Source organism: Aotus nancymaae, unplaced genomic scaffold, assembly GCF_030222135.1.
Source record: "Aotus nancymaae isolate 86718 unplaced genomic scaffold, 86718_ANA_hifiasm-v0.15.2.pri h1tg000011l, whole genome shotgun sequence".
In the NCBI taxonomy this organism is placed as follows: domain Eukaryota; kingdom Metazoa; phylum Chordata; class Mammalia; order Primates; family Aotidae; genus Aotus; species Aotus nancymaae.
The window spans coordinates 79655870-79670433 of record NW_026988422.1 but is presented as its reverse complement, the minus strand read 5'-3'; the positions used below and the strand labels follow the sequence as shown (position 1 = coordinate 79670433).

General features: G+C 38.1%; 1 protein-coding gene across 3 annotated transcripts in view; it reads left to right on the top strand.

Moving 5' to 3' along the window:
* Positions 1-14564, top strand: part of ATG2B (autophagy related 2B) — an 87241-nt gene that overhangs the window by 55809 nt on the left and 16868 nt on the right. For all 3 annotated transcript variants that reach the window (XM_012471275.3, XM_012471277.3, XM_012471276.3), the window contains 8 exons: positions 304-380; positions 635-805; positions 2616-2757; positions 5482-5684; positions 6611-6837; positions 8292-8400; positions 9652-9846; positions 10785-10886. In XM_012471275.3, coding sequence (XP_012326698.1) covers positions 304-380; positions 635-805; positions 2616-2757; positions 5482-5684; positions 6611-6837; positions 8292-8400; positions 9652-9846; positions 10785-10886 — 1226 coding nt within the window. The remainder of the gene's footprint in view (positions 1-303; positions 381-634; positions 806-2615; positions 2758-5481; positions 5685-6610; positions 6838-8291; positions 8401-9651; positions 9847-10784; positions 10887-14564) is intronic.

The following is a 14564-nucleotide window of genomic DNA, read 5'->3' as shown; positions in this document are numbered from 1 at the left end:
TTCAAAGCTTAGTTTTTCAGATATATTGGTTTTTCAGTTTGAAATTGTAATGTTCTTATAACACTAAGTACATGCATCAAATTACTGTATATACCACATATTTTTATGTAAGATAATTTTTGTTTCTAACAAAAAATAAAGTGAATTTTAGGAATTTTATAGGATAAAACTATGTTTTTATCACATTATAATTATTTGTAGTGCTCTCTGCAATGAATTTCAAAGGAATGCTAGTTGTATTAGGTGTTGGTTGACATTTTTGAAAGCTGTACTCAGACATTTTCTTAATTTAAAAAATTTTAGATTATGTTCGTGTGATGGATATGGGACTTTTGGAGTTAACCATAACTGCAGTGAAGTCTGATTCTGATGGAGAGCAAGTAAGTTTTTAAAATAAACAAAAATTTTAAGTTCTATTTTTTAAGAGATAAAAAAATTGAGGTTAATATTTTTCCACATGCCTAATTTTGGTCAGAAATAGAGTAAATATATTAAAAATTTATTTATTTAAATACTTTTTTATGTGGTGAGACAGATGATCATATATCTTATTTAATGTAAATCTATGCAAAAAAGAAACTTTTGTCTCTTGTTTGGAAAACATTTTCATTACTTTTTTCTGTGTCTCGTCCAGACCGAGCCCCGCTTTGAGTTACACTGTTCCAGCGATGTTGTCCATATCAGAACGTGCTCAGACTCTTGTGCTGCGTTAATGAATCTCATTCAGTACATTGCAAGCTATGGTGACTTGCAGACACCTAACGAGGCAGAAATGAAACCTGGAGCCTTTCAAAGAAGGTCTAAGGTACAGTCAGCAGTGTTATTCCTCCAGTCCCTGCCATGTCGTGACATGTTTACATTATTGAGGTCTTCACAACAGTCATAAGGTAGAAAAGAAACTTTGAAAGTCATTCATCTGTTCTTTACCTTCAGAATGATGGGATTGGGAAAGGTGATTTCATGGGCCTTTTTGGAAGACCATTCGATTGTTTTGATATTCATTGTTTCCATTAATCTTCTTAACAAACATAATACTTTTTTTCCCTAGATTTAAGTTATTTTCATCTGTCCTAAGGGAAGAAAGAAAACATTTATCATGTAAAAGCTTGTTCTATGCAAGCTGTATGTAAAAATGCTATGAAAAGCTGGCAGGTATTGTTACCAGAAGACTTTTTTTTAAAGACAGAGTCTTACTCTGTCACCCAGGCTGCAGTGCAGTGGTGTGATCTCAGCTCACTGCAACCTCCACCTCCTGGGTTCAGGCAATTCTCCTGCCATAGCCTCCTGAGTAGCTGGGACTACAGGTGTGCACCACCTCGCCCAGCTAATTTTTTGTATTTTTAGTAGAGACAGGGTTTCACCATGTTAGCCAGGATGGTCTCAAACTCTTGACATCGTGATCTGACCGCCTCGGCCTCCCAAAGTGCTGAGATTACAGGCGTGAGCCACCATACCCAGCCCCAGAAGACTTATTTATATCATCATATTTTCCCTGTTTCTTATCTCTAAGACAATCCAGTTTTCAATGTACTTTCTCATATGACTTTCTTTTCCTTTCATAATGACCTGGTGAGATAGAGAGGTTAAAGATTAGTACTTCCATTTTACAAATTAATAAGACCCAGAGAATTTAGATGATTGCCCTCATGAGTAGCGGAAACCACAATAAACCCAGATATTTTGGTGTCCAGTTCAATGCACTTTTTTGCCCCAAGTGTCATCTTTCTAACTTATCTTATGTCCAAACTGAAGAATGTCCACAGTTTGTTTTGTGTTTTTTCTTTTTCAGTGTTATTTTTTGTGGTCTCTCTTATGAACAGAACTCAGTCCCCTTAGGTTCTGGAGCCTCTCTTGTGTACTCTAGTAAGGGCCTGACTGGCATTGTGTTTGTTATCTGTTGTTCAGGATTATTTTACACTTTGTGTTACATTTATGTTTGTGACTCCTTGTTCCTGCTGTATTCTCATGATAATAAGGTGATTTATGACACCCCCTCTCTACTGTTTATTCCCTTTTAAAAAATATTCTTATTTTAAATTATCCCTTGCCATTGGAACTTGCCATTTTATGCTCACATATAAAAAGCATGATCTGGATTTAATGAATCTACAGCTCACTAACCAAAATGGTTAAGTATCGGTGCTGGAATTGAACTCTGAATCACCGTTTAGTAGATTTCTCCTCCTGTGTGTGCCCCCCAATGCTGTTGAGTGTCCAAGAAATGAGGCTTCGACCAACAGGGGCTTTATCTCAAAGGGGTGAAAGTCATTGCAACCATCAGAGTTGAGGAGGTCAAACTTACTTAGTAATCCCCTCTTTCCCCGCTTTATTGCAGTTTGTTCAACTTCCTTGTTTTCAAATGCATTGCCTCTTCAAGATCCCAGTTCACTGTCTGGCTTTGAGGTGATGACACACTTATTTCTCTTTGCCAGTATTTGTTAGGGTGATAATACTAAAAACTTAAAATATACCAGCTGCTGGGCATAGAAAAATGAGTAGGTTTCTATTTCTCATGTTTTTGTACAATGTAATATATTTCTGGTATTAAATAAATGTAAGTAGTTTGCTTCTTAAGGGCATTTTCAGTTATTTTTAATTAGGTTTTTTGGCTATAGGTAGATTCCAGTGGTCAATCATCCTTAGGTGGTCCAGTACTTCCTGAAGCAGATCAACAAATGTTACGAGATCTGATGAGTGATGCTATGGAGGAGATTGACATCCAACAAGCCACCTCGTCAGTAAATCCACAGGCTAATGGTAAGATTAGGACTCTTCTCAGGGAGCACTGATTTTATAGTTGAGGCTTTCATTATTTGTGTTCTCATAAATTTAATAAGTCACTTATTAAGGATATGTATGAGTTTTCATAGATATCTGTTAATCATTCAGCTTGTGTCTACTCAGTGTCTAGTAAATAGGTAACTCTGGTCAGTATGGTGTGGTGGATACAGAGTGAGTAGTAGACAGAGCTTATGTTTCTGGTAGCTTGTAGCCTAGTAAAACAAATGGGCACAAGACTGGTGCCAATTCTTAGGCCGATTGGTAAATGATACAAGAAAACACCTCAAAGGTGGTATATCCTCTGGAAAGGATACTGTTTGGAAAGGATTGGAATAATTTTATTAGACTTTAATGAAACTAAGATGACCTGGCTTTTTAAAAGTAGATAGGATTTAGGTATGTCTTAAAGAGGGAGGAGAAGGTAATCTTGGCAAGGTCATTAACGTTAACAGAGCAAAGAAAGAGGCATGCATGAGCCTCAGTTATTTAGCCATGACATCCGGGCTGTTACTGAAACAAAAGTTCCCTTCTTATTGAAAAGAATTAGACAATAAAGTTGGATAAGCAGAGAGGGACTCAGATGATTAGAGATCCTTGAAAGCCAAATGGAAGCATGTAAACAGTTTGAAGCCTCTATTTCAAAAGTATTTTTTCTAGCTGAATGGCCATAGCTATATCTATATGTTGGGAAATCTTAATTAAAAAAATTATTTCATATTGTTGTAAAAGACTAGTGTTAAATGTTGCTTTCATACTAATTTAGGATAAATTAGAACTAAGGAAGCAAACTGGGACTTCTTGTGTTCTGTGTACTACATTATTTGTAATAAATATTAGCAGCTAGGCTGGGTGCAGTGGCTCATGCCTGTAATCCTAGCACTTTGGGAGGCTGAGACGGGCAGATCGCTTGAGCTCAGGAGTATGAGACCAGCCTGGGCAACATGGTGAAACCCCATCTCTCCAAACAAAAAAATAAAAATTAGCTAGATGTGGTAGCATGCGCCTGTAGTCCCAGATACTTGGGAGGCTGAAGTGGGAGGATCACCTAAGCCCAGGAGACAGAGGTTGCAGTGAGCCAAGATCATGCCACTGTACTCCAGCCTGGGTAATAGAGCAAGATTCTGTCTCAAAAAAAAAAAATTAGCAGCTATTTTAATTACATGGGAAAGAATATTTACTAATTATTTACTAGGTGGCTTCAATATACAAGATTCTGTACTAGGCCCTAGGTACCTGTAAGGATGAGTAATTCTGAGGTACTGCTGTGGCAGAATTTAAAATTTAATCTATGAGTCGCTTAAAGCCAAAATGTCCCTTTCTTCTGCTTGGTGTTCTCAGCCCCATCACAGTGTTTGGTTTTAATGAATGAATGCAGAAAGAATTAATGACTCTTAATATGTAATATAAACATATTAAAATATATGTTGACATACAGACTTTGGTGCACATGTAATCATTGGTGATTGCTGCCTAAGGTTAGGTGTCCAGTTTGGGAATCCCAGGCCTTAGGAAGCGGTCTTCTTTTCATGCTTGAATTGCTGCCTCCTCTGCCACCCAAAGCTTGCTCAACAGCTATTCTCTCCTCCCCTCAAGCAGGGACTTCCTGTAGTTCTAGGCAAGGCTCTGCTAAACGTAACCATTTTCCCCTCCCATTGTAATATTGTCCAAGAAGTTTCTTCCAGAGCGCCACCCATAGGACAGAATGTCAAAGGTGAAATCCTGGCTAAAACCAAACTCCACTCAACACTAACCAGCAGCTGCTGAAGTCCTGAGCTTCCCCAGTCCCAACTCACTGAGAGGAAACTGTGTTAATGACATTACCATTTACCATTTTCTTAGAGAACTTCAAGTTTATCATTAGTCTTTTTATGAGGTTTTTTTTTTTTTTTTTTTTAAACAGGGTCTTGTTCTGTCACCTGGGTTGGAGTGCAGTAGTTTGACCTCAGCTCACTGCAACCTCTACCTCCCTAGTTCAAGTGATTGATTCTCCCACCTCAGCCTCGCAGGTAGCTGGGACTACAGGTGTGCGCCACCATGCCTGGCTAAGTTTTGTATTTTTATTAGAGACAGGGTTTCGTCATGTTGGCCAGGCTGGTCTCTAACTCCTGACCTCAGGCGAACCACCTACCTCGGCCTCTTCAAGTGCTGGGATTAGAGGCGTGAACCACCATGCCTGGCCTGTTAGTGGTTTTTGATGTATTCCTGACTCTTGCTGAGGTGTTTTGGTTATTTAAGATCTCTTTAAACCTCAGATTTTAGACTTATTTTAAGAAATGAGATATTATGACTGGGCACAGTGGCTCATGCCTGTAATCCCAGCACTTTGGGAGTCTGAGGCAGGCAGATTGCCTGAGCTCAGGTATTTGAGACCAGCCTGGGCAACACAGTGAAACCCCGTCTCTACTAAAATATAAAAATTAGCCGAGTGTAGTGGTGTGCACCTGTAGTCCCAGCTACTCATGAGGCTGAGGCAGGAGAATTGCAAGAACTCAGCAGGCGGATGTTGCAATGAGCCAAGATTGTGCCACTACACTCCAGCTTGGGTGACAGAGCGAGACTCCATCTCAAAAAAAAAAAAAAGAAATGAGATATTGTAGATAAAAGCACATAACATATGTCTGACATGTTGACACATGGTTAAAAAACTTGTTATTGTTGTTAATATTTCAAAGTGTATGAAAAGGTTGTAATCTTATCTAGGTGTTTTGGATGAAAAATGTCAAATTCAGGAGCCATGTTGTTCAGACCTCTTCCTGTTTCCTGATGAGAGTGGGAATGTATCCCAGGAGCCTGGCCCCACCTATGCCTCATTCTCTCACCATTTCATCAGTGATGCAATGACAGGTGTGCCCACTGAGAACGATGACTTTTGCATTCTTTTTGCACCAAAAGCAGCCATGCAGGTAATAAATTTATAACATTATTGAAGCCTCGAATGATGTTATAAATGGAATTGACCAAAGGGTGCCTGGAGAAAATACTGTTGATTTTGTCAATTCTTTATAGTTCAGAATTACTTTGGTTGGTAATATACTACTGACAGTTTGTAAATGGTTGCTATACTTTACTGTTTCTGTGATACATCTCATAGAGACTCAGAGAAGAATTCTATTTGCAAAATTTCCCACATAGATTGTTGAACTCCAGATGTATTATGTAGTAATATGACTCTTCAAGGATCATGAAATTAAGTGGCAGAAGGATCTGCTGCACAGAATTGCTAGTCCAAGAATTGGAAAAGATAAGATGTGGTTTGTGTGAAGGCTGATGGTTGGGGCATGTTTATGTGTATGTATAGATATAGGGGTGTGTGTGTGTGTGTGTCTGTGTGTGTGTGTGTGTGTATTTGGAAACTTTCCAGTAGTAACTGTCTGGTAGGTGTATTTGTTTACTAAGTTCTGTAAGTTCTGAGAACCTTCTGTTTAAATTTTTAAAAATCCAAACAATCAAACTCAGGATAAACCTGTTATTAAAAACGTGGTAATATCATCCATATCTTGAAATTTGTTAAGTTTTGTAGTATTGACTTTAAATTAAACAAACAAATACCACACACTAAATTTTTGCTTTCTTTATCAAACAAGTAGTGAAAGCCAAATTGTAAACTATAAAAAATCCTAATGGAGGGAGTTACATGGAACAAAGAGAGTTTATTTTATGGTTAATAAAGCAGAGTATCTTTGTGATGACTAATGCCAGCAGCCATTACCTTATTTTATATATTGGAATTATTAAAAAGAATGTAGAAGCAAGAATGCCCCTTGAGATGTGCAGCATAATCAGTTATTTCTAATAAGAAAAGAGAGTGTTACCTGTTTGTTTATTTTAGGAGAAGGAAGAAGAACCAGTTATAAAAATCATGGTTGATGATGCAATTGTGATAAGAGACAATTATTTCAGTTTGCCTGTTAAGAAAACTGATACTAGCAAAGCCCCATTACACTTTCCCATTCCTGTGATTCGGTATGTGGTGAAGGAGGTCTCTCTTGTCTGGCATCTCTATGGAGGAAAGGATTTTGGAACAGTCCCACCCACTTCTCCGGCTAAAAGTTATATGTAAGTTAATTTCTATATAAGTTTATTTGTCAGGCCAATATATTCTTTCTATAGAAAAATAAACAGAATTTTCCATTTCCCCTTTAGAGAAAAAAAAGAAAAATAAATATAATTTATCATTTTAAGAATTATTAATAGAGTTGTGTTAAAAACTGTGTAATTTAAATGTCACTCTTACAGTTTTCCAATTGTGAACTTATTTGTATTATTTGTATTTTTACTAAAATGTTGACTTTAATCATTTTCATTCAGCAGAAATTTTCAGGTATCCACTGTTGCAGAATTTAGAGACTGGAGAGACCTATGAGGTTGCAGAAGGATTTTCTTTTAGGTGCACACTGGCCTAGTTCAGACTCATGTTCCAAATGGCTGAGCGGCCAGACAAAGGAGGCAGGCTTCTTTTATGCTCATAAGGGCGTGAAAACATGAAGCAGGCACAAAAGTAGTTAATTAACCTTGACATGTCTTATGATATGTCTTACATTTTGAGGAGCATGTTTAGCAACTGGTGTTTATCTATGCTGTGTGGCCTTGCTGCTGCTCTGAAACAAAACAAAGACTTACAGAACTTACAAGGAATGTGGAGGATAGATAAGGTTAATATTTTGCAGGAGAGACAGTTAATATTCCTCCTTAACTTGGGCTCTGGGGCTGGGGACATGCTTTTTTACAGACAATTCTTTGCTAAAGTTATTACAGTCCTTCTTATTTTATTAATTTTCCTTTCCTTTCCCTGTTCACTACCATGTACCTGTTTCACAAAAATGAGTAAGTCCTGTGAGTGACAGAGGGCAGTGAATTGCAGGAAGTGTGTCAGGAGGCTGGGGCATGCCTTGTCCCCCAGCATCCAGCAGGGCACGGAGCAGAGAGTCAGTGGTCATTGAGCACTTGTGAGACAAGTGCAGTATGCTGGTGGCTGGGAGAGAATCAGATGGACAGAATCCATGTAGGGGGACAGACTTCCTTATTGAGGTGGGGCATGGCATAGAGGCTACATGGAGCAGTAACATTTGGCACAATAGTTCAGCAACTTTTTCTCCTTAAAAGTGATTTTAAAACACGTCCAACTTTACTGTAATTCTTTTGTGTATTAGTTGGGATTCCTAGGACTTATGCTCTGACTGTAAAGGGTTTCCAAAGTAACAAGAAGCTTATAAGGAGGCTCATTTCTAAGTGTATCCTGTGATATGGATCTCAGCATCATAATTAGCTTTTTCTGTAGTTTTGAGTATTTAGCAAGCAGATTGTTATTGTAATGGCAGTAATAAAATGCGTGTTTTCAATGTCTCCAGAGTAAAGAAGATAAGGTTTGGTTTCTAGTAATTTGTGGCAGCGTTCTGAAAGCTCTGTACTCTTCCTTTGTCTTTCATCTTATCATTTTCCTTAATGTCATTCATTGACTTTCTTTGAATATTCCTTTAACAAAAGGGTTTTTTTGTGTTGCTCATTTTTAGTAGTCCCCACAGTTCTCCTTCTCACACACCCACAAGACATGGACGTGGTATGGTATGTGGAGGAAAAGGAAGGAACCATGACTTTTTAATGGAAATACAGTTAAGCAAGGTAAGATGGCATTTGAAAGGAAAAATCCACTTAAGTAGGACATCGCGGGGGTTCTTTTATTATCCCCCACCACGTAGTCTTGAGCCTTAAGTCCCAACCCTTTGGATTGGAAAAGTGTAAGGATATTGTATAAAACTCTTACCTCTTTTTCATTCTCAAGTGTTCTAAGAAGACTGAGGTGTTTTTCTTTTATTTTTGTTTACCTGGGCTACCCCTAGAGCAGTGGTTCTGAGAGTTGAGCAAGCTCAGAGTCCCCTGGAGGGCTTATTAAAACACAGGTGTCTGGGCTCCCTGCCAGGGTTCTGATTCAGGAAGTCTAAGGCAGGGCCAGACTGAGGAGACACTGTCCTAGAGCATCTGTCTGGGAAAGCCTGTGTTTGGACAGTGCATCTGGTAGGTCCTTTATGAAGGACTAGGGACCAACAGGGCCAGACCACTGATGGCATCACACACATTTAATTCTACCAGGTTGTCTGAGATTGTACCTAAGTGCCATATTTTAGGATAGCTGTCATAACAGTATTGTAGTGTTGATAATTCCGTGTGTTTAATCATCTCTATGCTTCCTTTTGGAGCTTGAACCCTGTCTCTGTTGATTCATTTTAAAGCAATTTCATAGGTATGCAAGATAATAATTTTATGCCTTATTCCTACTGAGAATTTTCCTTGGAAAGGATAAAGGATTTTACCAAGGTCAAATAAGAAATACTAGTCAAGCTTCTCTGTGTATGGTAGGGTCCACATGCAGTAGTCCCCCTTATCCACAGGCATACATGGTAAGACCCTCAGTGGATGCTCGAAACTGCAGATTGTACTGAACTTTATGTATACTATGTTTTTCCTATACATACACACCTATGATAAAGTTTAATTTCTAAGTTAGGCACAGTAAGAGATTGACAACAATAATGAATAATAAAATAGAGCAATTATAATGGCATACTCTAATAAACGTTATATGAATTTGATCTCTCTCTTGCTCTCAAAATACTGTAATGTTTTTGGACTTCAGTTGACCATGGGTAACTGAAACTGTGGAGAGCAAACCCTTGGATAAGCAGGGAGCACTGTAGATTGATAAATGAGTGAACAAGTGAAGGAATGTCATGTCGTTTAGTTTTTTAAAAGTGGAATTGTAAGCTGAGGTAGAATTCAAAGGAAATGATGAGTGATATTTTGCATTTTAAAGAGAAAATACAATGTAATAAAATATAAAGAATTGTTCCACATTCATTCTCCTTATCTGTTAAGGTGAAGTTTCAGCATGAAGTCTACCCCCCATGCGAACCTGAATGTGATTCCAGCCTCTCAGAACACCCAGTCTCCCGGCAGGTGTTCATTGTTCAGGATCTTGAGATTCGAGATCGCTTGGCAACATCACAAATGAATAAATTTTTATACCTGTATTGCAGTAAAGAAATGCCTCGAAAAGCTCACTCCAACATGGTAAGAATTAACCTCATTGTTCTTGTGTTATGTTAGTTTTGGAAACATGTTTTTATTATCTCTAATTGCAGAAGAGTTAGAGTAGGGAAAATTACTGGATATCTTTTTTCATTTTAATGTGAAAAAGCCCTTTTGAGTGTATTGCTAAGTTTTATGTTTAAAAAATTATTTGGGGTCCATTAACTATAATTGCTAATAAATTGATATCTGAGGAAACTAGAAATTTATAGTGATCTATACAAAATATTTAGTATTGCTGAAGGTGTTCCAGCTTTCTAACACTCTTTATATTTTAGTAAGGGGGAAATGATTCGTTCAGGACTTCGGAGGTCCTTTGTAGAATTTGATTTTGGAATATGGGCCTATGGTTAGCTTCAGGGTTTTGATAGGCTCCCGTTACTAAGTACAACATTATCCATTTGCAATTTTTCCTCTAAAGAGTCTGTATCTTTGAGCAGATTTTTTTTTTAACCCCTGACAGTGTCTTACTCTGTCACCCAGGCTGGAGTGCAGATTGTGGCTCACTACAGCCTCAACCTCCTGGGCTCAAACTGTCCTGCCATTCAGCTTCCCAAGTAACTGGGACTACAGGTGTGCACCACCATACCTGCCTAGTTTTTTATTTTTTGTGGAGATAGAGTTTCCCTTTGTTGCCCAGGCTGGTCTGGAACTCCTGAACTCAACTAATTCTCCCGCCTTGGCTTCCCAAAGTGTTGGGAATACCAGCGTAAGCCCCTGAGCCCAACCTTTAATCAGATTATTGCCGGGAGCATGTGACCAAAAAAGTTGGATTCAGGCTTTTAAGGAAAGAGGGTAAACAATTCTTCTTTTTCTCATATAGTATAGGAATAGGAATTTTTCTTTTTTCTTTCAGTTTTAAAGAGAAGAAGGTCATCATATTATTGCAGAAAAATGCTGTTCTTTTTCTTGCCTTGCAGTTGACAGTGAAAGCCTTACACGTGCGTCCAGAGTCTGGCAGGTCCCCACAGGAGTGCTGCTTGAGAGTGTCACTGATGCCGCTCCGCCTCAATATTGACCAGGTTTGTGGCATGAGCCTGATTCCTGCCATCGTAGTTAGATATAGACTGCGTGTTCAGAATAAGGGAATTGTAATGTTTATCATTATTGAACTTTTATGGCGGTTACATACTTAGAACAAACTTCTGATAAAGAACAGGGCAAATTTGTTGGACGTTTGGAATCTGAACTGTGGGTGAGTAAACATCATTAGATGTTATTCCCAGTCTCCTACTCATGGTGTGATATAGACCTTAATACCTGCTTCTTCTTCTCTAATCCTTATGTACTCTACTCCCAGTTCAGATATGCATACATTTTCAGAGAGTATTAGAGGATTCCCTGATGGATTGAATGCTGCTCTGTCTTCATCACAGCACCTGGAAGATAATTCCTTTTTTTTTTTTTTTTTTTGTTTGTTTGTAGAAAGTGATTTATTTAAAGAGAGAGAGAAACAGGAGAAGGAGAGAGAAAGAAACAGCTAACTCTCACACTAAGTGAGAGAATCCAGAAAGATGGAATCCAGGAGAGGAAAGCAGTTTCCACACTGAGTGGAAGGGAATAGAGAGAGATGGAGTTTAGGAGGGGAAGACAGGCTTCCACAAGAGAGTGTGGCTCTGGAAGATAATTCTTTCTGTGCTGGACAAAATGACAAATGAGTAAATTGTTATAGCTGAAGAGGTCAGAAACAACAGAGATTTAGACTTTCCCTAAAGAAAACTGGGGTTGGGCACAGTGAAATCTAGTTTCCCATATTCTGGCAAGCATCCCATCAAATTCTTCTGGGCTTTGCTTTGACCCAGAGAGCTGTTTAAAACATAGCTGGTGCCTCTTCCAGAAATTTTTCCAAGATGTATGAAAATGTGATGCTTAGTTGAGTTGTAGTAACATAATGACGAGAAATATGGGTTTGGAGTCAGACCTGGGTTCCAGTCTTAGCTCTGTAGCTCGTACTACTTATATGACTTTGGGTAAGTTACTTCACATCTCCAAGCCTTAGTTTCTTCATTGATAAAATGGGAGAAGTAGTAATACATGCATCGTAATGCTTTTAAAATGAAGATGAAATAGATCAGTGTGTGAAAAACATTAGCTGGGTGCCTGACACACTAGGTCAGGGATCAGTAATGTTAACTGCTGTTGTTATTAACTGAAGCATGTGATAACTGCAGAACAGAAGTGGAGTTTTTCACTAATCTACTTTGAAATCACAAAACCCTCTTGACAGAAATTGTGTTGATATGAGCACAGGTTTGGAAGTAGAGTATTTGTTTGCGGGGTGGACATTATTAATTTGCTTGAATAGTACTGGTTGAATAATGTTCATTATTTAAATAAAACTTGAATAACTAAAAGCAGGTAACTGGTATATAAAAAATGAGCTTAAATAGTATTTATAAACAAAAAATAGGCGCTGTCTCAGAAAATGTACAGTGAAGTACAGAAGCTTAGCATAGCTTTACATTAATGCCTCTAGCCTCTGAGCTAGGTTAGACTTGCCAGTCAGTACTGTAGGTTTATGTTTTATCATTATGAGAAGAAGATATTTTGATATTCATACTTTAACTTAATTTATCCATATATTGATTGGCCTAGTGGAAATATAATGGAGTATTTATGGGAAAATTAATCTGTGGAAATCACCAGTGTGAACAAGACTTTGAGTAAGATACATCTTTCTGGCATGACTTTACCAAACTTAGGAAGCCCAATTTTCTTTTTTTATTTTTCCTGACAGTGTCTCACTCTGTCATCCAAGCTAGAGTGCAGATCATGGCTCACTATACCCTTGACCTCCTGGGCTCAAACTATTCTCCCATCTTAGACTCCTGAATAGTTGGAATTATAGACGCATACCACCATGTCCAGCTAATTTTTTATTTTTATTTTTTTGTAGAGATGTGGTCCTATTATGTTGCCCAGACTGGTCTTGAACTCCTGGGCTCAAGTGATCTTCCCACCTTGGCCTCCCAACATGCTGGGATTACAGGCATGAGCCACTATGCCCACCCTAATTTTCTTTAATAGACTTTTTTCTTTAATATTGAACATAATTTCTTATTTAGAACTATAAAACATGATTTTAAGGTGGGAATTTATTAATCTTAGAACCATCAAGGAGATAAATTTTATGACTATACTAATGAAGAATGGGAAATAATTCATGAAGACATAAAAGCTAGAAAAACAAAGCCATGCTACAAATATGAGGTATATCACCTAACACGAAAATTATTTTTAGTTTGCCTCTTTTAAGATTGCCATACCATATTTTGGGATAGTAAATGGTCATTGAGTAGAAAACCAAATGTTTTTGTTCATTTTTTCTTGTGAAAACAGATCAGTTGATGAATGATAATGCTTTGAGTAATATTTTTCTAACTAAGCATATCCCCACTTATTCATCTTAATTGAATCATATTAAGTCTGAAAGTAACACATTATTCTTTCACGTTTTCAAAAAACTTCATTGCTATTGAAGTTAAGTGCAACTGCTTCCAAAACTCAGTGTTCCCATAGGGCAGGCAATAAGCGTCGCAGATGGAATGAGTCCCATCTGGTGGGTTAAGTGGATGATGGAGGTCACACAACTAGGCAGTTTGAGATTCAAAATAGGAAGGGGGCCAGATTTCCTGCTAGCCTAGTGTCCATTTTAGTTTTGTACTGCCTGGAACTCTGCAGGAAAGGTGTATCAATTCATTCAAAACCATTTGGTGAATGCCTACCTTGACCCAGGTTCTATACTAGGATTCTGGGGATACAAAGATGAATAAGACATCTCTATCTTCAAGGATCTCTTTATAGTGGGGAAGACTGACATAAAAGAGATAGTTTTAATGTGCTGTGGTGAATACAAGTGATACAGATAGGTATGGGATGGTATGCCTGACCATAGACGGCTCCTAACCTAGGCTGGGAGTTTGGAAGGGTGAGGGTTGCTCAGGAAAGGCTTTCTGGAGGTGGTGACATTCAAGTTGGGTTTTAAGGAGTGCAGTGGAGCTAGGCAGGTGAAGATTTTTGTAAAGTTACCAAAAGCCTTATTCTGATTGTGGATTAGGATTGGGAAACCATTTTGCTAAGTAAGATAGGTAAGTGCTCAGGCCAGGCTGTATAGGATGAATATGGAGCAGCACTAGTTTGCACAATTGTGTTTTTCATCATCATTGCTTCATAGCTTGAGTATGACATTAAAAGGAATTCTTTTAACACTGTAAGTCATAGTGCAGTATTAATATACTTTATCATAGGATCTTAAAACTAGACATATTTTGCAAAGTTTAGCATCAACAATTTTTTAAAGTTTAAAAAAACTGATTAACATTGAGGTCTTATTTACATATACTAAAATGCACAGCTTTTAAGTATTCAGTGGAGGTTTCACAGATTTACACACTTGAACAGTTACTGCCCCAGCTGAAATATAGGACATTTTCCTTACCCTGCAGACTCCACTCACGTCCCTTTGTGGTCCATCTCCACCATCCCAAAGTGACTACTGACTCATCTTTCTGTCACCATAGATTAGTTTTCTCCTGTTCTGCAACTCATATAAATGGAATTGTACTTAGCTTCCTGTACTCAGCATTAAGCCTGTGAGATCTATCTGTGATGTGGCAGTCATTTTCATTGCTGAGTAGGATTTCACTGTGGATATACCACAGTTTATCTTTTTACCTGCTGGTTCACCTTGGGGTCGTTCT